We start from the raw sequence: 27,492 nt of genomic DNA, 5'->3' as shown, positions 1-27,492 counted from the left end.
GAGAAATTCCCATGTGAGGGAAGCAAAGGGTGGATGGGAAGCAAAGGGATGCCAAAAATGAACACTGGCAAGCAGATCAACCCTTCCTTTTTTACATAGTAAAGTTTATTGACAAAAACGCCTTAGGAGAATCAATGTTTAAATGCAAAACACTAGTAATTTGTATGATACAGTTTTTGGAGAAACAATTAAGTGTGTCCATACCAGTGTACAAAAGTAATATGTACAGATTACTCAGTTGTATTAAACTAAAAAACAAACTGAAGTTAGGTCATCAAAATCTGGCCATGCTCTCCAATAGCACCTCTAAAACAATCTCACAGTGAAAAAAGTTATACTTTTAAAAAGTGCAAACTCATGAAAATACATTTTGGTAGAATGATTCTGTGTCCTGTATTTCTTTGGACAGCTCCATATATCAAATCCAATTTGGATGTCCCAACTTTATTTTAATTTCTATCCCCTTTCATATTTTAAAATGTGGCTAATGTTTTGTTTCAGTAAGTTTTGCAGACATGTACAGTTTATGTGTGTACCTGCACTGTGTATATTGTGGCACACAGTGATTTTGCAAGCTGTACTATAGTGCTGTGTTTAATTTCCAATTATATCAGTCCTATTCAAAACAGTCAAGATCTAACCAATCAGGTGTCCTAAGATTATGAAGTTCATGCTTATACATAATCAGCTCTCACTCTGGTCATATCGCTTACGTTAACCATGTATACACTAAGAAGATGGTTGTTTAAAAAAAATACAGCTTAATTTTATGTAAAGGCCAAATTTAGAAGAACAAACATTGTCAAATCATGTTTTATGTATTATAGTACAGCTGTCATTGATTCTATCAGTAGCACCGCTGAATGGTTTGACATAAATTTAACATTTTGTGATTAGTGGTTTGTGTCCTATGGGGTGGTCTGCTTTATTCTCTGCCTTCTGTATTTGTTGCTGTGATGTCTACATTGTACTAATAACCTGGTCAATATGATATGAGTGGCTGGGTTGGGTCTACTTCTGGTTTGGCTGGATTTTTATGTGTGAGAGCAATGTAGTAGTCGGTAAAAGAAAAGGGTGTGCATTCTGGTAGGGAATTACAGCAGAATTCAAAAATGTCACAAAAAATTACTAGTATAACTGATTATAAGCCACCCAATCAAGCACCACACTTCCACTTCACAAATTATTAAACCAAACTTCTCCCTGCCCCAATCAACCCACCATACTCTGTAACTCTGTATTGTCTTCAAGAGAGTCTGGTTTCTAAAATTGATTAGTAAAATTTGCCAAAGCATTTTTTTTGTTCACCAAACATCTTTCCGAAAATTCACATTGCGACCATCTTACACAAACATTTTTTTCCCAGCACCCCATGATGCATTGCAAAGCTAGCATGACATCACAGAATTGTAGCAAGCATGTGCAGAACTTTAATGCATGTGTACAGTAAGTGCACTCCACCTCACATTTTATTTTCTGCACGATCGTGTTCATTCATTTGTGCTGTAGGGTCACACTTTTTTCTTCCATCAAAAAGATTTCTGTGCAAATATGTGACACTTTTTTTTCTATCAAAATGGTAGAAATGCATTGCAAATAGTAATATATCTTTTGTTATTGTTATTTCACAGGACTTAAGGTTTGTTATGAATGCATTCAGTCCATACATCCTTCTCGTATATACTGTATTGACCTTACTGCACAGCCACCAAGCAGATGGCAAGTGGGGTGCGGCATAGACTGCAGGAACTCAAAGACTGATTTACGCTTACCTGCTTTGTAGTGCTGCCAATCAGGGGCCCAAAAATTAGTCAATCTGAACTCCTTTTGTTCTAACAATCAACCCTGAAGATCATGTAAGGGTATTCATCTCTGACAATGAACCTTTGTCAATATTTGCATACATTTCTACATATCTCTTTAAATATGTCAGTTTTGCCCACACATTTGCACTGTACTGCCAACAGCTGTCCAGAATATAGTCACATTTTCACATCTGTATTTTTAGCTGTTTTCAAATTATTGCTTGGACACACACACACATACAGAGTCTCTATTATTTATAAGATATCACTCCTCTCAACTCTATTACACCTTAGGCAAATGTCTTAAATGTCTGTTTTAATCCTTCTAGGAAAAGCAATCAATAAACGGATGAAATTCAAAGAAAAACTTGTCAATGCATTCAACATTCACAATAAAAATCTAAGACTCCATTATTAAACTGAGTAGCACTAAAGTCTGACTGCAACCACAAACATAACACACATTATAAGAAGTGGTTCAGCTCTGTAGCTACTGTTACAGATAAATTGGTCAAGTCGTTCTGATAAAGATGAGTATCCATATCAGTGAATGTCAATTAGACATTTTCATAATTGTGTGGTGTGTGTTCTGGTTAAAGAGTGTAATAGGAGTGAGTTGTCTTTTGGTGTCTTTCTATCTAAATAATGCCAAGTAACCCAAAAGTATAAAAAGGTGAGCTAATGTCCATCTCACTTTCTGTCACTCTGAACCAGGGCCGGACTGGGAAGCTTATTCTGGCCGGGAATCCCAAGTCTAACCCAGGCCACACAATATACATCAGATTTTTTGTACAGGCACAGACTCAAAAAACCAACAAACACCATTTTGCCTTGGAATTTTGTATACATGAGGAGACAGTAGGTTCATCTTTTACATATACATTTCACTCTTAAATATCAGTCTTAAGACAACCTCTGATAAATTATGGAACACCACTTCATAAATGTAAAGACTTCATAAATAAATAAATCATGTACCATATATACTCGAGTATAAGCCGACCCAGATATAAGCCAAGGTACCTAATTTTACCTACAAAAACTGGAAAAACTTCATATACTCGAGTATAAGCCTAGGGTGGGAAATGTAGCAGCTACTGGTAAGTTTCAATAATCAAAATAAATACCAATAAAATTACCATACATTAATTGAGGCATCTGCTCATTAATTGAGCACACAGCCTGGAATGAGTCTCACAGAGGCTGCACAGCACCACATAGAGCCCGCAGCAGTTCTTCTACCGCCTGCAGACCAAACCAGGTACAGTACTGTACACTCCAGCTTTCTGTGAAGTTGGCGGGGGCAGCAGGACCTGACTCAAATATAAGCAGAGGGTGACGTTTTTCAGCACATTTAGGCTTATATTCGAGTATTTACGGTAGCTCTATAGTATTTATATCAAAACAAATGTGCAAAAAGCATTGAACCACAAAAAGTAGTTGTCAGTGGAATTCACAGTGGATAGATTATGTTTGCAGTTTCAACTGTGAGTCTGGAATCTACACCGCCACTGTCAGTGTTTAGATGGTAATACTGAATACTTTTCCACAAAGTTTGAAGTGTTGGTCAAAAAAGACCACTTTGAATTTCTTCAATAGACAAAAGACTCAAAAAATGTCTTAGTGCCACAGAATTCTGTCAAGCACTTTTTTAAAGAATGCATTTAGTAAACAAAAAACTCTGAAACATTACTTGTAGCCTGTTCAGTCACTCTCCCATCATAGCGTTAAGGTTTACCTGCCAGAGTGCGAGAGACGCACTTTAAAAATAGTAAAGTAAAAACAAGACATGTTCATTAACAAACTTATCAAGAAATAAAGAACAAAAGGCACATTTAAAAACACAAATCATTACACTCACATTTATGTTTAATTAATTAAAAAAATAAAACATTTCGTGTAGCCTATTCTGTAAAAATGTGACCACACCGCGACACTTCATTCAAATTTGAAACAAAATTAAAACAAAATAAATACACAGTAACAAATACCAAAACCCATACAACATCCAAATATAATCTATACTAATAAAAGGCAAAGCCCTCACTGACTGACTGACTCACTCACTGACTCACTCATTCACTCACTCACTCACTCATCACTAATTCTCCAAATTCCCATGTAGGTGGAAGGCTGACATTTGGCAGGCTCATTCCTTATGACTTACTTACAAAAAGCTGGGCAGGTATCATTTTGAAATTCTACACGTAATGGTCATAACTGGAACCTACTTTTGTCCATATACTGTAATAGCCTGCGCCTCCCATCATCACGCCTCCCACATAATTGAGTGCCTGCCCATATAAGGTAAATATTCGCGGGTGAAGGACTGTGCTTAGCATATTCATAAGTGCAGCTACTGCGGAAACCCTCCCTCAGCGAAAGTGTGAGAGAAACTTTTAAGTGCCGGGTCTGAGCTAAAATTAAATAAAGCCGTGGACATCACAAGATCGCACAAGATATTCGCGAGATACAAGTTTAATGAGTAGACGCAGGGTATAAAGCCTCGATGCTAAAGACCTGGCGAAGTCATGCCTTCTCTGCTGGCCTAAAAAAATATCTGAATCACAAACTGATGTTAATTATATTTTGTCCATGAATACTTATTAAATAATTCCAAATAATCTGTCCGCTTCCTTTCATAGCTTTTTCCGATGGTTGTGCTGCTTCCAGACATGTATTTTCGTATTAAAGCATTTAACCAATCACATTTCAGCCATCATTTGTTGCCAGGCAGAGAGGCCTTCACAATCCGTTGTGCAGGCACTCTAACACAGAATAAATGTCGATTAACCGGTTGCTTCAACCAATCAGATTTTGAGTTGGTGTCAGTAGGGCCCTCTAGCAGGCGTACGGCAACGTCACCGTATTCAGACCCATTGATTGGATAGAAGCTGATATGAGGAACTCTACATGGCCACTGAACGCACCACAGGCGCTACGAGCACAAAATCCTCGCACGCATTACGGCCAACTCTATGGCAGGATTCTGGACAATATTATTTGCAAGACACAGACCATTATGATAATGTTCCAGTACGGAGAGTTTAGAGAGAGACGCACGTTCCTCCGTGTGGGAACATTATCATAAGGCTGAACAATCCTATTGTTACACCTTCTACGTGCACCCAACCATCCTTATTATGGAGTTTTCCTTGCTTTACCGCTGGCTGCTTCTTTCTATTCGCCTTCCCAGCTCTTTATTTAAACAGTTTTTCTTCTCACTTTTCCGCTCCTTCGCTGTCTTCTCCCTTTTCATTCAAAATATGCGCCTCCTTGTCTTAAGCGATTTGGGTAGTGAACACTTCGATGAATGAAACCTGTTATCTTTACAACGGTTGACAAACATGGAATGTAACTTGAACACAACATGTCCTCCAAATACGAACCTGATTGAAAGAAATAATGATAATCAAATCCTTGATGACAGCAACACTCATAACAGTCACAAAACACTTACATTGACAATCAGGTTATGTTATTTTTAAAATGTTTCCTTTTCTTTTTCATAACTTCTTTAACACACTACGTCTCCGCTGCGAAGCGTGGGTATTTTGCTAGTCTATACTAATAAAAGGCAAAGCCCTCACTGACTGACTGACTGACTCACTCATCACTAATTCTCCAACTTCCCGTGTAGGTAGAAGGCTGACATTTGGCAGGCTTATTCCTTACAGGTTATTTACAAAAGTTAAGCAGGTTTCATTTCGAAATTTTACACGTAATGGTCATAACGGTCGACAACGTCCGCCATGTTAAACTTTCTTATTTATGGCCCCATCTTCACGAAATTTGGTAGGCAGCTTCCCTGTGCTAACCGAAACCAATGTACGTACTTATTTCGGTGGTATGATGCCACTGTTGGCCGCCATATTGAACTTCCCAACGGTCTTTGTTACCTATGGGCCCGTCTTCAAGAAATTTGGTACGCAGGTTCCCAACGCTAACTGAATCCTACTTACGTACATATATACATCCATAGCCTGAAGCTTGGTCGCCATGTGAATCGGTGTTGGGTCCCCCATCCCCACGCCTCAATTGTTGTTGGCTGTCTGCCTATATAAGGCCATCTGTCGCTCCGGTCTCTTCATTCCCTTCCTTGCTTCGCCACGGTATTCACGTCTCCCTGCTGATAACTGCAGCCTTTTTATTTAATCCATGGCTTCTCCACTGTTTTTTTGTTCGTTTATTATGATTATAGTTATTGTATAGCTATTTCAGACTTACTTTACATTGTTCAGGTACCCATTTCCTTTATCGTTTCAACTGTACCCCCATTAACATGTCTATTCAGGTGATCACCATCGATCAAAGAACTGTCACTTACCGAGTGGCTTCCATGCCTGGAGATGGCACCTGCCTTTTCCATTCTCTGTGTTACATATTGCACAGCCATATCAGTTTCACTCTTGATATCTGGAGGAACATTGTGTCTTATGTATTGAATGACTGGGACAGGTTCAAGGTGTGGACTGATGACGGTACAGGAGATAATTATACTACACAGGAGCACTATAAGAGTGAAATGCTTAAGCCCTTCACCTATGGTTCTGCATGTGAGTTGATGGCTGCCGCTGAATTGTTCGGTTGTCACTTTCAAATGTACTGAAATGGACAAATATTTTACACCTTTGGACAACCGCCAATGCCTCTTAAACATCTTAGATTGATAGGTGACGATTTCAGTAGTGGACACTTTGATGTTTATGAATGTTTAAACTCTCAAAAGCTGGATGTGAAGTTATCGATGAAACCGGTTGTGTGCTTAGAACGCTTCACAGATGCCAATTGTCACTTCAACACAACAAGTCCAGCAAATACTAACGTAATTGAAACAAACCATGAAACTCAAACTGATTATGACAGCAGCAATCCAAGCTGTGAGATTTGAGGCAAAATTGCTTTTCACATGGCCAACTGTACGTTGTATGCTCAAGAGTAAGCTCAGCGCACAGCTTGGTCATATTACAACCGGAGGGTCGAACTGACAACGTGGTATACAAAGAGATCCTTAACAAATAATTATTGGTATATTTTCCCTCAGATTAAAAAGGTTTACTTTTCTTCTTAATAAAAAGTTTAAGGCAGGACTTTGCTGCTGCGAAGCGTGGGTATTTTGCTAGTTAAAGTGTATTATAAACTTTTAAACAATCTTCACATATAACTTTAATCACAAAAGCACCAGATGTACGCATTACTCCTCATAGTGTTACTGTTTAACTGTCAGAACGCGAGACGTACACAAAGTCAAAACTTGACTTGAACCATCCAGCCAGAAACCAGAAAAGAAGCCCTCCCACATTACACTGAAAGGATTTGTGCCCACTACAGAGCAAAATGCCGGCTAGTCTTCCAGTATAATAACATTATATACTGCAGTTTCACCACTAGTTTATTTCTCTGGTTGCTCTGAATGCCAGGCCAGGACACACCAGGCTGATTGTAAACGTCAGTCCGGCTTTGCTCTGAACCCTGTCCTGTTTTTTCCCACCAATGAACATATTTTTACTCTGCTCCTGACTCTCAGTTCAGTGAGCCTTTAGATGTGAAGCAGCTTTAAATGCCTTGCTAGGGCCACTTCCAGCTAAACGTCCAGCAGCAGGAGCAGACTTTAGCTACTTGATCATCAGGCTCTATCTCGATTCTCCCAAACTCCTTGCTTGATGGACTGAACAGTCTACTCTCATTTTTGATCCTTCATATACTCTTATATTCTAAAGGACCAGCTAGCACTCCACAATAGCAAAGGGGCAACACTATCCCAGGCTTATATTTAAGATGATTCCTTCCTGAGCCCACCCTTAAATGTGCATTCTGGCCCCAGTTTTCCCAGCTTGAAACACTTCAATATTTCAGGTTATATGGTTGCTTGCCAGCCCTTCATCTCCCAATCCACCATCTCCCCCACCCCTCCATCTACCTCTCTGTCTTTCTTTCACTTCACATAAAGGGGTACGTTTATGTAGAGAAACAAAACCTTCCAGGAACTAACAAACAGTATTAACTTTTTTCCATTAAGCCTTTTGCTGTCACTAATTACAATTTTAAGAACACACGCGTTACATGTTCTTGTCACTAATGACTTGGTTCATGGCAAAAAAAGAAACTAAAAGAATATTTAAGTATTGTGGCATGAAACATATTCTTACAGAAAACTGTGACATGAAGCCAACTATTGACTGAAGACAAATTGTTGATATCATAGTTTCCATGGCAATTGCATTTCAAGACTCAGAAAGGTTGTGAGATGCCTTAAAAGTAATGACTCTCTTTTATTTTTATTATTTTTAAACTCTTCACTAATGCAAATGTTGTGGAATGACTAATCATAGCAATAATGATTAATGGTACAAGAATATCGTTTAACACAGATGATAGAAAAAGGGTCACACAAAGCAAGCATGGAGTGGGAGTTAAAACAGAGAATAATGTAACATAGATACTGTGAAGGAAGAAAGACGATAAAATAGAAATACACTGTAGAATGATACTGCTCTGCAAGCAATGCATGTGGGGTCAGAGCTAAAAGAAAATATAAACATTTTTAATGAATATATATATAAACCGAAAGAATATCTATAAAAATGTAAAAGACACAGGGGAACTCATTTTCAAATCTAATATGTGCCAATCTTGACTCATAAAGTATTTTAGTCTAACAGCATTATGCTTAAAAATTTCATACACAAAAGCCACTACCGAATAAATACAAATTATTAATTTAGTTTCCTTTCACTGTAACCAATTACATACATCTTTTTTAAGATTCAGAATCCTTAATTGTTTATTTTTCTTTAATCATCATTCGAACAGCAATAAGATGCAGAACAAGCCAGGAGATCACCAGCTAATCAAGGGTCTCAAACTCAGTTCCCGGTGGGTCGCTATTTCACTCCAACCAATTTCTTAATTAGAAGCATTTTTTTCAGTTAATAAAATCCTGTCTTTAGTTTTTTATGTGTTTTTAGTGCCATCATTCTCCCACACCAGTCGTTTCCAAAGTTGATGATTTTCTTTTTACTGAGAGGATCATTCAAAGGTTTTGTCGACCAGAGCAGATCAATATTTGTCAAAACTTCAGCTTTATCTTTAAATATTATCTTGAAATGAATATTACATGCTGGACACATGGGTGCAAGTAAGGTGAACTTAACTGGTCATCTGTTGGCTTACTTTGTATCTCAACATTGCCTGGCAGCTGGTGAGGTGAAAAATAAACAACTAAGATTCTGAAAAGTAAATCAGTTAAGATAAAGTCAAAAGAAGTCTGGTCCATTAGTAGCAGTAATTGGCTAGTAATTAAGAAAGAGGCTGGAATAAAAGCCTGTGGCCGTCCATGATCTGAATTTGACATGTTTGTGGTACAGTATTTTCAAATTTTCATATTGATGGCCTTCTAATGAGGTGCTCAATGTCAGATCTGCAGCACCACAGTACATTTTGTCTTTTGAGTTTCTCTTTACTTTTGTCCTCACTTATTAGAGGCTTTGAGCTTCCATAACAATAATAATCATACATTTTTATCACTGTACAACTGGTAGGCAATACTCTGTATCAGAATATTACTTACCTTTGGTCTGTCAATGCTGGAAGTCACTAGGATTGTTGGGAATTTAGTATTTGTCCATGATTCTGATATTTTAAAAAATGCAAATGTTTTATCACTCATTAGTAATGGGGTAGCTACACCTTTACAAATTAAAGATTTTAAAAGTAGTACATGTAGTATTACAATGTAGAATGGGTTAGCGATCTTACAGTATTGTAATAACAGCAGCAGCTATAGGCATAGTGGCTACTATTTGGTTGACAGGATTTGATAGTGTAGTTAACTGCAAGTGTGATACATGGTGTTATGATATTAGATTATTATTACATTTAGTTACTTCATATTTACATGTTTTCCAAATGTCTAATGAAGTAATGGTATGTAGAACTGTCAACTTTATCTGTTTGGGACTTATTGGAAACCATTTTGGGAACTATTTCAGCCAGCAGGTCCCAAACAAACACGTTTGACAATAGCCATTCTGTTAGAATGCCTATGGATATTAGGTTTTGTTTTTGCTTTGCTGTTTTCATTTTGCTCATTGGAAGATGTTGTCGCTGTTGATTTGAGAGTTGTTATTTCAAGAATATTATAGAATGTCTTTCAAAAACTCATATTATATACCCTGTCCACCTCCATCACAGTCGTTCTCACTGCATTATGCTCATCGTTATGTTTCATCTCATGCAGAGCCTCCATACCATTACGTTCTCTCAAAATATGCTAGTCGGTCTTTGCCTTACACAAATCCCACACATTCAAATGATGAGAATTTTTGTAAACATTTTATTACATGGTGGCCCTCATATCTGCTACTCCTAGGAAGCATGGTGTGGTAATTTAATGTACTGCCAGTGGGATGAACTTTTCTGAAATTAAGGGTGGGTGTTACTGGCATACCGGATGACCCCTTAGGCTCCAGACCTAAATGGCCCCCTTACCAGATGTCCACAACAGTCACAAAAAAACAGATTTTTAGATTAAACGAAACAGTGAATGAAGTGGTATGTTGCGTCACATGACATTACAGGCAGCAGATGGGCTAATGCAAGAAAATCTGCATAAGTTAAGTAGGAAACAAAAAAGATCCATCATGATAAGAAAAATAAGAATAATTAAGAGCTGCTCAAATCATGCAACAGGCACAGCAGGTCATTGCCAAGCTACCAAAGATAACATCAATGCTTAAAGCATTAGTGGACGAAATGGCAAACATGTCATAAACGGAGCATGTCAGGAGAATTAAGCATTATGGCAAGCATGACAGAAAAGCTTCTTCTGCTTATCCTCCCTGCTCATCTGTTGCCCACATTCATTGCTTGAATAATTTCTAACTTCAGCGGAGAGGCAAATGAGTTTGAAATACAGGATAACAACTATGTAGCATTTTTTTAGGTACCAATGAAAAGAAAGTGTCAAGTGCAGGAAATTGTCAAGGATTTCTTGGGATTCTGTTAGTACATGTCTTCGTTTGCTATGCTTAGAGTTTTTTGCACATCTTTTCACTTCAGTTATTTTCAGGAATAATAGTCACCACTAAGTTTGAAGATCTACTTAATCTGTTGAATTATTATTGTCATTTTTGTTGTTTCTGGTTGTTATTCCTTTAGCCATCTTAATTAAATACCATTAATACAGGTGGATCTTCAATAGGTAGAAGATTTAGGGACATCTTGGTCATATTCATATTCACCTTTGTTAAATGTTGCTTACAGCCAGATAGATTAATTTTGCATAAAGCTCCACTTTTTTCTGCTGGGGTACCAGCCCAACATTAGGTCCGTGTTAAGTTGATGTGGAACAACAAAACGCTCTGTTAAAGTTTCTACTTTGATCTGCAACAGGGACAGGGGTGCAATTTCTTTGCCAGTCCTTATGTTATGTTACTGGCTTTCTTATAACATACAGCTTAGCAATTGATGCCCCATCACTAACCACCACGATGCTCATCATAGCTGCTGCCTGAATTAAACCATGTACTCTTTAGATCTCTTTCCTCCCCACTTTCACTGATCTTGGGTCACTTTCTGCAGACATGGGGTGTTTAATTATACGTATATGTGCTGAGTTTATGGCATAAGGTGAAGAGGCAGCGAGAGGAATTTAGCAGTGGGGCACCTTTTTACACCAATTTTTTATAGCACAGCCTTTAGCATTGGAGGTTGCTCAATCATGACTGGTCCACGGGCTCACAGAGGGATCCATATGCTGGGTGACATTTGTGACAGGTCTGGCCTCCAAACATTCCAGTCACTAATATCTTTCTTTTCAATCCTTGTTTTTACCTTTTTCAGCTACTAATAATTTATGTTTATTTCAAAGTGTGTACTCTTCAATTTTTCATGTATTTCATCTCACCCTCTATGTAATTTAACACTTTCTCTTTCCTCACCAGAAACCAGTGTCAACATTGTACACTATACTATGTTATGTAAAGGGACTTGCCATCCTTCACCAATTCAGTCTCACTTTTACTCTGCTAATTTAATGGAATCTGTTTTTAAAAATATTCCTTTGGTATACAAAAATCCAAACTATCAACACATCCTATTCAAATTTGACCGTTACTTATACACTACACAAATATTATGCTATGGGTTTGATCTCTGAATCTGTCATTTTTATGCATACTGTATACTTTGGGATCGCTTCCCAGTGTGGAAGTTCTTACCTGAAATAGCTGATTTTTTTGATACCCTTTCTATCCATTAAAATTTCTATTCTTTTCTACATTTTTCTCCATTTCACCATTCCATTTTTCAGCAGAGGATTTTTGGATTAATTTAAAATGGACAGCTTACAAATTTAGTGTTTTTTAGTTTAATTATTATCCAAAATAAAGATATTATTTAAAAAAAAAATCACATGTGAGGTTTCAGTTATAAAATGCTTCAGGTTTTTTTTGGGTTATTACAAAACTTATCAATCACAATGAATGAAGAAACTTGTTTATTGTACATGCAGTTAACAGAATAACGTCCTTTATGTCTCTCTTTTGTAGTATTGGAGTATTGTACTGTATATTATACATTTTCACCTCTGCTTACTTTACTTGTACCAAGGTCAAGTACACATTGCAATTTTTGTAGTAGAAGGATAAATGACTCTGTTACTAAATATACATTTTCTTTTCATTCAATAACTTGTTCACACAGTGTATTCATTTCAGGTGCTCTTGATCCTGTTAGCAGCCGTCATAAGTAACTCACCCCACGAATGTTACTTTTCTTTTTCTGTCTGCTTTGTAGCCTTAAACGCGGGCCTGTTTCCTTTATTCTCATTTGAAAACTGCTGATTCTTGGTTTCTTTGGCCATTGAAACTGCCTTTGTTTTGCACATTTCCTATGTTCCACTTTTCATTATTTCATAAAACTGTATGTCTGTGGTGGGCTGGCGCTCTGCCTGGGGTTTGTTTCCTGCCTTGCACCCTGTGTTGGCTGGGATTGGCTCCAGCAGACCCCCATGACCCTGTAGTTAGGATATAGCAGGTAGGGTAATGACTGACTGACTGATTTCTGTATGTACTGTCCTTGTTTATTTTTGCTACATATGTCCTCCTAATTTTAATCAAAATTCTGACCATTAGTTAAAAGAATAGACTTCTCCTACCTAGATTACCTTACGTTATCAACATAATCTGTTGCTCCTTCCTTGCCTTCTGCTTATCCCCATAAGAAATTAAATATTTTCCTTTTCAACTTCTTCCTGACATGTTTTACGTATCATCTCTCCTACTTTTAAGCATTTTCACTTCTTTGCCTGATTATCCCATAATTCTACTAACATTCCAAGTCACAATCCTTTCACTTTATCCTTCACACTTCATTGTACTTATTATCTTTTCTTCATCTCTTTAGCTATTAAGACAGATTCCCTATAGTACTGCAGGTCCAGAACCAACATGAAATGAGCTTGCTCCATAGGCAGGTAGGGACATCTGGGCGATTTGTGGCCAGGTCTATTTCAATTATTCAATATTACAACTGAAGTGTTTAGGTCGGTATGCCCTAGCTAATGCTAATTCTCTTTATTTTTACTAATGTGCTGTTTATAACAATCTCTATTTTAACTTTGATACATTTTTACTACTTTATTTTTACTTATATGTGCATATTACTGTATCATATTATTTCTCCCTGTATCTGTGCAGCATTGTGAGTTTACATTGATTTATTTTATTTCTAACTGCATTATGCTGTCTTTGCTAAAAATCTATTTTAACTTGTACAAGTATATTGCTTATTCAATAGATTTAGATATTGCTCTTGCCATAAATATGAGAGAAAAGTATCAGTATATATCTAAAATATAATTTTTGAATTATTTGAACTGCAATGATTATTAGTATGTTTTACTTATATTAATATGTACATTTAGGTTAACCTTATCTTATAATGGGTATGTTTTTTATTATTATTACTTTAGTATCTGTTTCTATGTTTTTAGAATGTTTTTTTTTCTTTATTTTTCTTGAACTGAAGCTACTTAGTTTATTGCCAGAGACATATAAATCCTTATGTGCTGTAGCACTATTTGTTTTAGCAAAACACCACAATGCCCTAAAATTTGCAGCAATATAAATGACCATCTTCGTTTTAGCAATCAAATGCATGCAAAAGAAAACTGACCTAAAATCTCACGCATTATTAGGATTTTCAAATTCAATGCTATTCAAAAATGTCTCCAGTGTACATTTTCTAGTATTAGAAATACTAGACTCTAAGGTGATAGCTCTAACCTTTTGTACAAGTCTAATGAAACGTGAAGACATTTTATAAATAACAGCAGAACCATTCACACTATCGATTGAATTTCTTTCAATAATAGCTATGTTGTCAAAATATCTATTCTAAACATTTTTAAAAAGAATAAGGGTTTCAGCTTCAACTAAATGCGTCGTTGTTTTTCAGATTTCCATAACTTTTTAGTGTGAAGATGTGCCTCCTAGTATGAATACGCTTACACTTAATTTTCGCCAATGTCCTTAAGTATGTAATTCTCTGCCAAACTAAGAGAGTACTAACAGATCAATTTTATCAATATTTTGGAGATTTTTTTTATTACTTTAATTAGGGCACCGCATACATTTCAGTTCCCTAGACCAGCTGGACTTGGCTGTGCCTTTCAGTCGAGGGACTCACTTGGTCAGTGACTCCATTATTGGACTCCTCGGCCGTCTAACGTTGACAAGCCTCACACTCATTTTGGATGGCCACAGCTAGGGAGTAGCTGGTTGGTTGTCTTCTCTACACGTCTATAGTACTGCTAGGTGTTTTTTTTTTGTTGTAGTGTGGTAACCAAACCTATACACAACTCTCTACGTCCATTAGTCTAGGAAGTGCTGTTTAGTCCAGGAATACACTTGAACTGTGGCTCTGGTAATGGACTCCTTAGCCATCTAAGGTATACACATACTGTATAACCGTGACTAGCATCACTCGTATTTTGAGTGACCACCAAAAGGGAGTGAGGATGTCTACATAGCCTTTAGCACCTCATTGTTTTTCTGTTCTCCAGATGTATCATATTCTAGAGTTGGAAATACTGCTTTTTGCATTTAGGCAAGGCTGTTACTTCTATTTAAAGGGATGCCATGCACTATACTTTTTTTCTCCATTATATGTTGTCTGACATACAGTATATTAAAAAGACATTTTGAATTTGGGAATCGTGTGCTCTTTGCTGATCCTTCAAAAGCACTCTCTGCTGTGTGTTTGTTAAGGATAAACCAAGAAATACATAAGGTGAAGATCAGGAGAGTAAAGGTACTTACTTGAATGGGAGAGACTGCTGCAGCCGGTGCTGTCCTTATAGGAATTCCACTCAGAGGACTTCTGGGAGCAGGATGGATTTGGACAGTATGTCCAGAAGAGCCTATAGAACAGAAACAGTGTAAAGGGGTCAAAAATAGTGTAATATCTTCACAATAAAATAGAAATAAATCAAGAGAAAAGCGATGCTCAGTCAGGAGTAAGAAGAGTGCTCCAACGTCCTAGTCATGTATTTTGTTTTCCATCGCTGCATTTCTAAAACCACAATGTAATGAATTAAACGATCTCATGGCTGTGGATGGGACCACATCCACATCTTTACAAAGATACAGAGAGAGAGAGAGTGTAGATATTGATTTGTGTTAATTTCATGGACTGGGAAAAGGGGAATCCACTAACTCTGAGAGTCAGGGACACAATCTTGTGTACAGCAGGCCTGAAGGAGCTTTAAGATTTTATTGTAGGTGGGTGAGACCTGAAATTGCATGTTCCCTATTACAAAGGACGTCCATCCATCCATTATCCAACCTGCTATATCCTAACTACAGGGTCACGGGGGTCTGCTCGAGCCAATCCCAGCCAACACAGGGCGCAAGGCAGGAAACAAACCCCAGGCAGGGCACCAGCCCACCGCAGGGCACACACACACCACACACACCAAGCACACACTCGGGACTATTTAGAATCACCAATCCACCTAATCTTCATGTCTTTGGACTGTGGGAGGAAACCCACGCAGACACGGGAAGAACATGCAAACTCCACGCGGGGAGGACCCGGCAAGTGAACCCAGGTCTCCTAACTGAGAAGCAGCAGCACTACCCACTTTGCCACTGTGCCACCTACAAATGACATAATTTGCACATTCTTTCAGCTGTTTCATAGGATGCTTTGTGTACAGCATTAAAACCTTTCAGAAGTGCAAGAGTGACTAACATATATCTGCTTTTAAATTCACTGCTAACACATTTCTTGTGGTGACTGAGTTTGCCTTTTATTTAAATCAGTAACTGCCTTTCATAACTTTACTCTGGTCTGCTAAAATGAAAATATCTATTATATTTATAATATTTCTAGCAACATTATAAGCAGAAGGAAGACCAATATTTTTTCTTAACATTCCTTTACCTATTTGGGGTGGCACAATAGAGAACATGCACTGGGAGTAGGTGAAATATAAGAAACAGACAGAATTGGTACCTGTGTAGGAATACTTTTTCTAATTATTTTTAATTCCCTACTAGGCCACTGTCTGTGTGGAGTCTGCACCTTCTACCTGAGCCTGCTTGGGTTTTTCCCAGCTACTGAAGGTTTCTCACATATCTCAAAGTTTTGAATGTTATGTTCAAAGGCATCTCTGAAATGTTTCTGCATGTGTCTGTAAATGTGCCCTGTAAAGGACTGACATCACTTTTTCAGAAAGGCACTGGTCTCGTTATTATTGTTGTCACAACTGGTTCTCAATTTGTATAACTCTACACTTTATTCAAACGAACAGGCTTGAAAATACATAGATTCATGTTCCTGTTTGCTAACAAATTCACAGTGATTTGCAAGGAAACCTGAAGACCTGAAGGTGTCCCATGTCAGTGCCGTCAGGCATACGCATATAACATTGACAAGCCTCATTCTCATTTTGAATGGCCATAGAGAGTGAGCTCTCGGTTATCTTCTCCAAAAAGACTTTGGTGTTTTTTTTCTTTTTTTGTAGTGTGGTAGCCAACATTACACACAATTCTCTAAGCCCATTAGTCTAGGAGGTGGCATTTAGTCCAGGAGTGACTCTTGTAATGGACTCCTTAGCCATTTCGACTTTAATCTCAACATAGACCTTTTTCTCTTCTCTGTGTCCCTATTTTTTTCTTTTTATTCTCTGTGGCCCTAATATGCTTCTGTATGACACTCAGACACTCGCTTTTCAGGTCTGTTTTGACATCTGACCAATTCTTTTTTATTTTGGGGACTGCAACTTTCTGAACTTGGAGTGCTACTCCATCCATTTCATTTTGTTGCTCATACCACTGCCTAAGCCACAAAAAAGTACTTTTTCCTTGCCTCAACTTCACTGAGTAGGACCTCCATTTCACATTCGCTAAAATTCTTCTTTTTTACATTTGCTTTAACCAATTCCTTTTAACAAAACACTGAGCGGTAGGGACTATTTATATTGATTTTCATATTCAAATATGTGAAATTACGGGAGGAGTTGGGGTGGGGCTGTAGGCACGTGCATGTGCTGTAAAATTCACGTTGATTGGGATTTATAAAGGGGAAGTGTGTGCAGCTTTGGTTACACACAGTTCTATGCATCTAAATTTTTTTTGTGCATATGCACATTTCTGGACGGCACAGTGGTGCGGTGGTAGTGCTGCTACCTCGCAGTTAGGAGACCCGGGTTCGCTTTTTTGCATGTTCTCCCCGTGTCTGCGTGGGTTTTTGTCCGTACACCAAGTTTTAGTGTGAATTCTACACCAGGCGTTATACATGAGGCCCCAGGTCATGTCACATTCTCAGATGATTCTGCATTTATGGGGTGTTTTGATAAAAGAGATGCGACAAGAGTATAGGAGTCCAGTGGAGAACTTTGTTTCTTGGTGCAAACAGAATTGTCTGCACCTTCACATCAGCAAAACCAACGGTTATTGACTTTCGCTGCACCAAAAAGCCGCTACAGTCGGTCACTATTCAAGGTGTGGATGTATTAGTGGTCCACTCAGAACACAGAGGAACTGTACAAGAAAGGGCAGAACCGACTCTTTTTTCCATAGGAGACTATGTTTCTTTAATGTGGGAAGTGACATCTATCACATCTTCTATAACTCTGAGGTGGCCAGGGTGATTGTCTATGTTGTGGTGTACTGGGCTGGTAACATCACTTCAAGAGAGGCCCATCGAATAAACAAGCTAATTAAAAGGGCAAACTCAGTTGTACGATGCAGTCTGGACAGCCTGGAGGTTGCAGTGAAGGAGAGAATTAAAGTAAAACTGAGTGCCATTATGAACAATGCTGCACATCCTCTCTCTGACACACTAACATGGATTACTTTAAGACAATGAATTCTTCAGCAAAACAATGTCTTCAAACTACTAAACAATACAACAAGTAAAATCACGAAAGGTTTTTAGGTTACATATATTGAACTTTATTATATGATTTCTTGTTTCAAGTTTAAATCAAATTATTTTACAAGTTGAGTACACATTTTCCTAACTTTTGTAAGTATCAATTTTTGCGAAGCGCAGCAAAGTTATAGACCTGGGTGGTGAAAAAGAAAATTCATCCATCCTGTTTTTAAAGCCACCTTTCTGATTCCATAGTTACTGTGATCTGGAGCCAGGACTGGCAGCCTTGGATAAGACATTAGTCTTTAAGAAAATATGCTGCATAAGTAATAATGTCAGAAATATGTAAAGGCAAAAGAATGTGGTGACACTTCAGATCAGAGGTATATTTGCTGGATCAGGAGTGAGGTATGAAACACACCTTTGAGATCATGGCTGTTAGAGATTTGTGAACATTAAAAGCTAGCAGTATGGTGCAGAGGCTAAAGCGCTGAAATATAAATCATGGGTATGCTGATTCAATTCCCAGCAAGCTACAAAGTAATATCTTGAGAATGTCACCTATGGGTTCACTTGTGTGTGCAAGCGATAACATTAAATGCAGAAAATGCCTTGGGTGCTGTTTTACTATGAAAGGATTTCAGTCAAAACATGAAGAAAAATTGAACATAAATGAGGTGAGATTGTCTTGGACTGGTCTGGGAAACACTCTTGGTAATGCAAAACTATAACTTTCAACATTTTGTGTTACCAGCTAAAATTCTGTCTCAAGCTCTCAAATCTTTCAGACAATATGACAATCAGATTTCTGAAAATGAATATAGACTTATAATCTTACTTTGAAAGCCAGTGTCAAAAGACTTGATGAGTGATTTAACTGTGGCTGTAGAATCCAAAGATGCAGGGGACGTCTGGTTAAGTGAGATTCCATACCAATTTCTGTTTGTGTCCACTTCAGTATTGCAGACCTCATCCTTCTTCAGCCTAAAACAGAGTTAATCTATGTCACTTTTCTCATCATATCAATACCACTAGTTCAACAGACACATTCATTTTTGCCCAATGAGCTGACAATCAGACATAGATACACTGAGTATCCCCATGGCAAACCATTTATATTAATGTAAAAATCAAGCTATAAAGGTCCAGTGATTAAAATGGTTAACAGATTCTGAACCTCACCTCGTTGTGCTCTGTTCTTTAGAGGAAGCGTAGTTTGAATCATTGGTTCAATGGTAAAAGGTAAGAAGGTTTCCAGTTCAACCACTTGACCTCAGCTTCACCTGTCCATCAAAAAATGTTTCTTGGTATATTGGTTAGATGGCTTGAAAACAGGAGGCGTACAGTGTGGCCGCTGTGTTTATTTGTCTTACAATTCTCATTGGCCATAAGGCTAAGGATATGCTGCCATGTTTTCTAAAAATGTTTTTTAGCATTTTGTAAATATACAATCTTTAACAAACTCCAAAAATGAACAGATAATGGTTATTTTCACGCAAGTCGCAGAGAAAGAAAGCTAATTAGAATGAAAGAATGTCTGTTTTGGAACACTTTCTTGCAAAATTTCTTAGTGTATTTGCTAAACAAGAAGTGTCAAATAAATTATACTGTAATATAAAAAGAAAACTTGTTTCAAGCTTTATTGTTAACATAGAAAAAAATAAGAATGACAGTGACCACAGTGAAAATAGTACATTTTTTATTTTGGGTCCTTCCGCAATTAATGACAAAGTGTGAGAAAAATACAATTTATTTCAGTGAACATTAAAAAATAAGCAAGAATATAGGATCATTTTTTTTACTTGATTGTTTCATCTCTGACAACACCACTTGAAAATTATGCACATGTACAAAAGCGCTAAACAAATAAAGAAAATCAAATTGTACACAACTGTTGAAAGGATACTTGGGGTGTAGGGTAACACTGGGAGTCCTAAGTAAAGTACTTCTTGCAGAATCCCCAACAGTAAAATAAAGAAAGCGCTGACTATCCATCCATAGGACAGAGGTCTACTTTAGCAGTTTGTATTCAGCAACATAATAGCACCAGAGCTTAGCCAACCTCAGTTCAGCTTAGCCAACCATTCTCCTAAATTTTATCAACATGCCAAAATTGTTATACTCCGCTAAGAAAAGCAAAAATGTATTTGCTATAATTAAGAGAATTAATAACATTAAGGAGAGTTTTTTTTTTATCCATGAGATGACTGAAAGCTTCTAAGCTCCTCCACACAAGTAAATTGTAGTATTTTTGTCAATAGAAGACCCAAGTACATTAACTTTATCTCTATCTCTTGTTCCCACTTCCTGGCCCTGTTTAACAACATAAAGTGATAATGGAAATCACTAATATGCCATGTTATCCTTGTAGTGTTCTTTTTGAAGCATGACGAGTTTATTTGGTTGATAGGATTGAAGAATGTCACGGTCTTTGACTGGAGCTTCTGACAGCTTCCACTCTAAACGTACTAGTGTGTCTAGCAGTTTGGCAAAAATTTCATTTTTAATGTTTTTTTTGCACGGATAGCCGCACTATGAAGGGAATGGATGATTTCTAGACATGGTCCTCATTTTCTTTGGGGGGACCTATTTTGTTGTTTCATGTGGAGGTATATTTAGAAGAGAACACATAATCTGAATATCGCCCTGCAATTTGAAGTCCATTCTTTTGCATTAGGCTAATGGTTTGAACCACAACTGGCCAGTTTGTTTAAGCATGCAAACTGCCCACCCTAATATGGTGGCCCTATTACTTGTACACTACCATGGGGTACACAATGCACAAGAGAATAGCCCATTTCAGAGCCCAGAGCCTTGTTTACCTTCTAAGCCATTTTTGCCAAGAACGTGTTAATTCCTTTCTGCCTTTGAAACATACAATTTACAGCCAGATTTGGTCCCTGGGAAGCAGTTTTTTGTCACCTCATTCTCCCTACAGCAAATTAATTAAATGCATAAGTTATAAAGCAATATTTACAACTATGCTATATCTTTAAATTAGATGAATCCAACTTTGCCGGACTACTTGTGAAGACATACTACAAGGTTGAGCAACCCTAATCCGAAATTCCAAAATCTGAAACTTCCAAAAATCAGACATTTTTTGAGCACTGACACAGTGCAGCAAGGGGAATATCTCACAACCGACCTCACTTGCCCATGTGGGGCTCTGTCCAGTGTTCCCTCTATTATTTTTTAAGCAATTAGTGGATGTAAATAACACATGATCTGGTACTTAATATTTTCAACCAAATTCTTCAGTTTCCCTCTGATTTTCAAGCTGCGCAATCCATCCTTACCCCAGCTGATAACTGTTGGGATGGGTTGTTTGTCCCAAGAGGAGTTTTGGGAGCTGGTGAATGGCATTATATGCGCTGCGTATCACTGCCAAACTGCTGAACAGGAGGAGCAATGAGTGCATGGCACACAAAAAAGGTGTGTTGCCACAAACCCACTTAGTTCAGAGTGAACGTAGGCTCTGACGCTCTGTTGGCACCAGTTTGTCATTAACCATTGTCACCACCACCAGACCTATATGCATTACCCCTGTCAGTTTTGCTTATTATCTGTGTACAGTAATCTTTGAATCAAAACACAGCCTCAGGCCTCATAGGTGGAGACTGAAAGCCTGCTATTGTTTAACAGCTGATACAAATATTCTACTGATGCTCCTGTGCACAGCCTTTTTTTTTGTTACACAAAGTTACTAAAAATATTGTATAAAATTACCCTCCAGCTGTGTGTATAAGGTGTATATGAAACACAAACAAAATTCATGTTTAGACCAAGAAACCTCAGTATGTATGTGCAATTATTCCAAAATTCAAAAATCTCCAAAATCCAAAACATTTCTGGTCCCCGGCAGTTCGGATTAAGGATGCTCAACCTGTATTTAAAATATAACTGTAAACAGAAGGGCTCCATAATATAACCACAGAAAATGATAATTGAATGAGCTAAATATTTTGACATTTGTGCTCATTGACTATGTTTTTTGCTAAAGGACAATATACTGTAATAATCAAAGACTGACAATGTAGAAGGCACTTGTGTTAAAGAGATGAATATTACATTCCAGTAGCTGCTTTAGTGTTGCTCCACCAACACCTGCAAGTATTCTGTTATAATGTGGTCTCTTCATTTGAGCGGGAACATTGTTTTAGAAACTTGACAACTTAGCTGGTTCCTTAGTCAGTTTACATAAAATATGTTAAATCAATGTATTATTCATCATGACTTATCAGTGTACTTCTTACTAAATACCTTCTGAGAACAAAACAAGTTACATATCATAAAATAAACCTAGAAATGTGTCGCCTTTAGTTTCTCTGAAATCAAAACTGTTGGCAAATTCACTGTAACTAGTCCTGAGTAACAATTTCCAAACCACCCAAAGATGTGGATACAGGAAAAAAGAGTAACACAAAACTGTACCCTCAGCACCCTGAGCAGAGATACGTGAGAAACTCATGCGTTTCTAGAATTGCTCTGGTAATGAGCAGATACAGCACATCTGTGTTGGACACGGATGCAGAAGTAAGAATTTTCTTGGTAAAACTTCCACTTGATTCACAGTACATTTTTAAGTGCTGATTGATCATACTGTATCATGATTATGTGAGTAACAATTTAAACAATACATTTTTGCAAAATAGAGGTCAATGGTGTTTTCCCAACAATGCTAAACCAAATGAATAAGCTAATTATAATTACAACCTTTCTTTTTTTGCCTTCAATTGTAATATTTCACAACCAGTCTTTCTTGTTTCTGAATGAAAAACAATACAGTAATAATTCCTGAGCTACTGTATATTTCCATAAGAACCTTCATCTTCACCGCCAACATAAATTGATCACTCATATATTGTATGCTCCCACTGTTTTCAGCATTCTTAACTGCAAACTACCAAAATGCAACTAATAAATTACAAGAAAAATATTCCTCCACCAACATAAAGTGCCTTAGGTTTCAAATGGTTTCCAAACTCTTTTCAGCAAAAACAGGATGAATCCATCCATCCATTATCCAACCCGCTATATCCTAACTCCAGGGTCACGGGGGTCTGCTGGAGCCAATCCCAGCCAACACAGGGTGCAAGGCAGGAAACAAACCCTGGGCAGGGCGCCAGCCCACCGCAGACAGGATGAATCATGTCCACAAAGTGTAAAACATTCAATGACACTACATCAAGCTAAAAAAATATTATTTAAAAAGAAAAAAATGTTAAAAATTAATGCACTTTATTTTAACCCCTTTACAAGAAAGCATCATTCCAGAAAGCCTAACATGTACCACACAATTGTTTCCCTATTTCCACTACTGCAGGATAGGTAAGTGAAATCACTTGCTTAGGGTCACATAGTGAGTCAGTGATTAAAGCTTCAAATCTGTGCTTTCCAGTCTTAGTTGTTAATTATTACAAGCCAGACATTCAGAAAACACAGCAATCTTAACATCTTACTAGGCACGGTGAAAATTCTTTCAGCTTTAATTAATTAAGACTGATTTCATTTGTTCTGAAAACAAATTTTATATGTGTGGGGACTATTTTTATTCTTTATCTGTATCTTTCAAGAATATGACAAAATATGCTTTAGTTCATGCTATACTTAATCCAACAGAGTTATATAATAATATGTAAACTCTATTACATTAAAAAAAACCTTTTGCATTTTTTTTCTTGCATGTTTTCTGTATTCATTTTCCCCCGGAGACACAAATGATTCATATTTCGAGGCAGCATTTTATGAACTTGTAATATACTTGTGTACTGTAGTGTCAACAAAAGATATTACATAACACAATAATAATAATAAAAATGAATATTACATAATGCACACACAGTACCTATATAAAGTACTCACCCACTGGACTTTTTCACATTTTATTTTAACATAAAAGACTCTTTATGTCAAAGTCAAAACACATCTCTGCAAAGTGGTATAAATTGATTTTAAAAGTACAAAACACAAAATAACTGACAACTTAAGTATCCCCTCTCTTCAAGTCAGTATTTAGTAGATACACCTTTGGCAGCCACGGCAGCCCCGAGTCTCTGCACAGGCTTTCCTTATCATTTTTCTCCACTACTCTTTGTAAAACTACTCAGTCAGGTTGTATGGGGATTGTGAGCAGGCAGCCTTTTTCAAGTCCAGCCACAAATTCTCAATTAGACTGAGATCTGCACTCTGACCCTGCCACTTCCGAACATTAACATTGTTGTTTTTAGGCTGTTGCTGTGGAGCTTTGGCTTTATCTGTGGGGACACTGTCTTACTGGGAAAATAATCTTCTTGCAGACTCCATCAGGATTTCTTCCAGGATTCCCTTGCATTTTGCCGCATTCCTTGTCCCCTCTGCACTAAAAAACTTCACAGGACAGGCACAGTGTGATGCTGTCACTGCTATGCTTCAGTGGGGTTGGTGCGTTTTTAATAACTTGTAGTCTTTAGTTTACACCAAACATGGCACTTAGTCTAATGGCCAAAAAGCTCGATTTTGGTGTTATTGGACCATAATACCTTCTTTCATTTGACTTCAGACTTGTGACTTCTGGCAAACTCTAGCTGAGATGTCATATGCATTTTTTCTCTTTGCCACTCTTCTATAAAGCTGTGACTGGTGAAGCACCTGGGCATCGTTTTTTGTATGCACTGTCACACCAGTCTCAGCCACTGTAGCCTGTAACTACTTCAGAGTTATCTGAATCTCTTGGTAACCTCTCTCAGTAGTCTTAATGGTGCATGAGCTCTCAGTTTTTATGGATGGCCTGCTGTAGGCATATTTAGAGCAGTGCAACATTCTATCCATTTCTTAACGACTGATCAAACTGGACGCCATGGGATATTCAGTGACTTGTGCTCTGCTGTCACCTTTTCAAAGAAATACCTGGAGTGTTCTTTCTGTCTTCATTGTGCAGGTTAAGCCACAATACTGAATCACCACAAGTTGGACCTTCCAGATAAGGAGCATTTTGACTACAGTCAGCTGAAACCCCCTGATTAAAGACAGGTGAGCTCCATTAAAGTAATCATGTGACCAGCTGGCAGCACCACTGATAATTTAGGTGTGTTACACGGAAGGGAGTTTATACTTTTGCGATTATTTTGTGTTTAGGCATTTCTCCCAACATGTGTCTGCTGCTTGGTGTGACTGGCACCATCTTCCTTGTGACTCTGTACTGGATTAGAGGTGTAGGAAATGAATGGATGAACTGATATTTGAAATTAATTTAGTACAATTTGCAGAGATGAGTTTTCAGTTTGACATGAAATAGTGTCATTCTGTTTATTAGTTTTAAGGAAGTCAAATTAAATCCACTGTGAGTAAACATTGTATAATAATAAAATGTGAAAACTTCCAAGGAGAGTGAATACATTTCATAAGCACTGTATATACACTTTACACACATATTCCTGATTAGACAGTGACTCCAAGAGGACAAAAGCTAACAATACAACAGTAAAAACTGTTTGCAGGATCTAAATATTCATACCGAGTAATGCAAAATGAGGAAACTTGTATAGTACTTTGCTTATTTGATATATCGGGTTATGATAAAGTGCTGTCTGATAGTGCTTCCTATAAAAAGGCAGTCCATAACTGATAACAGATTTTGTATTACTGTGCTTTATCATTCCTTAATTATTAAACTGAACTTAGAATACTACCCGTAAAAAGTTTTATAACACCTCAGTTTTTCTTCAGATTTAAGCAGTTTAAATGGATTGAATGACCTAAAATGGTGAAAACTGATGGAGGTTTAAATGTAAATTTTAGGTTAGCAAAAACTGAAAAATGGAAATTGCAGCATATTACAATAGGTTACAACCTGCAGATGTTCTTCAGCAAATAAAGTAAATTAAGCCTTGCAAGTTGAAGCAAACAATTTGCACAGGTGACCCAATTCTGTTGATTACTTAAAAGCCCTCTTTTTGTCTTAAAGCAGAGTTGGAACAGACTGTGAAGTACTGCTTGGACAGCATTACACTGTAGAATGTTGTAAACTCCAGTCATAATGGTAAGAAAATGGCAATTAAGAAATGAAATGAGACAGAGAATTATTACCCTTACTGTAGGCCTTTCATTTAGAGAAATTGCAGTGAGTATGTCAATCATGGAGAATCCCCTGAATCCACTGAACAGCATCATCTCCAGGCAGAGGAGCAGCTTCAGCGACAGACAGAGGAGATCGTTGACACCGACACTATGCGACTCTTCAGTTCCACCCGAGGGGGTAAACGTTAACATTGTTTAAAGTTATTGTCTGTCTGTTATAACTTCATTTTTATCACTCTTTAATTTAATATATTGTTCTTTATCAGTATGCTGCTGCTGGAGTATGTGAATTTCCCCTTGGGAAATATCTATCTATCTATCTATCTATCTATCTATCTATCTATCTATCTTATACTGCCTTTCATGTCTATCTATCTATCTATCTATCTATCTATCTATCTATCTATCTATCTATCTATCTATCTTATACTGCCTTTCATGTCTGTCTATCTATCTATCTATCTATCTCCAAAGCCTTCAAGCACAGCTTAACAGTGGTCCAAAAATGCAAGCGTCATTTTCTACTATGAAGAGGAGACTTTGTGCTGCAGGTTTGACAGGGCTAGTGGTAGTAAGAAAGCCATTTCTTAAAGGACAAAATAGGGCCTTGAAATACCGGCTGTGGACTACTTCAGACTGGATGAAAGCCGTATGAGCCGATGAATTAAATTTTGAAATTCTCTGTTCATCACACAGGGTGTTTGTACTCCGTTGAGTTTATGAAAGGATGGTTCCTCAGTGTGTGACACCAACTGTCAAACATGGAGGAGTAAGTGATGCTTTGGGGCTGTTTTGCTGGGGGTAGAGTTGCTGACTTGCAGAGTGACTGGCATTCTGAATCAAAAGGGTTACTACAGTTTTGGTTGTTATATCAGCAAAAGGTGGCTACTTTGATGAATCAAAAATCTGAATAAAATTTTGTACACTTAATGATTCCTCGTGACTCCACTGTTTATTTGTTCTATGCCTTCATTTCACAAAGCATTAAGACAAACTGTGTGTATTTCCATAAAAAGTGATAAAACTGAGGTGTTCTAAAACTTCTGACTGATAGTGTATGTGTGTACAAAATGATTGATTTGGATAGACGGCCATGTACACAACACACATAAAACGATTCCAATGAAAATTAAGACAACTTGAAAAAGTTCTGCATTAAGATTAACCTGGTTTTTAAAACAGACCTTTCATAGAGTTAAATTAAAAATCCAGTGTGGTGTATATTCTGATTAGATTAGTTAAATCA

At 37.4% G+C, this 27,492-nt stretch overlaps 1 protein-coding gene across 5 annotated transcripts in view; it reads right to left on the bottom strand.

Annotated features, from left to right (window-relative positions):
- specc1 (sperm antigen with calponin homology and coiled-coil domains 1) overlaps positions 1-27,492 on the bottom strand; it is a 299,764-nt gene that overhangs the window by 104,390 nt on the left and 167,882 nt on the right. For all 5 annotated transcript variants that reach the window (XM_039757048.1, XM_039757051.1, XM_039757049.1 and 2 more), the window contains 2 exons: positions 19,027-19,172; positions 15,128-15,228 (listed from right to left, as the gene is read on the bottom strand). In XM_039757048.1, the coding sequence (XP_039612982.1) occupies positions 15,128-15,228; positions 19,027-19,172 (247 nt within the window). The remainder of the gene's footprint in view (positions 1-15,127; positions 15,229-19,026; positions 19,173-27,492) is intronic.

This window comes from Polypterus senegalus, chromosome 6 (assembly GCF_016835505.1).
Source record: "Polypterus senegalus isolate Bchr_013 chromosome 6, ASM1683550v1, whole genome shotgun sequence".
NCBI lineage: Eukaryota > Metazoa > Chordata > Cladistia > Polypteriformes > Polypteridae > Polypterus > Polypterus senegalus.
This window is presented reverse-complemented; position numbering and strand designations above follow the sequence as displayed.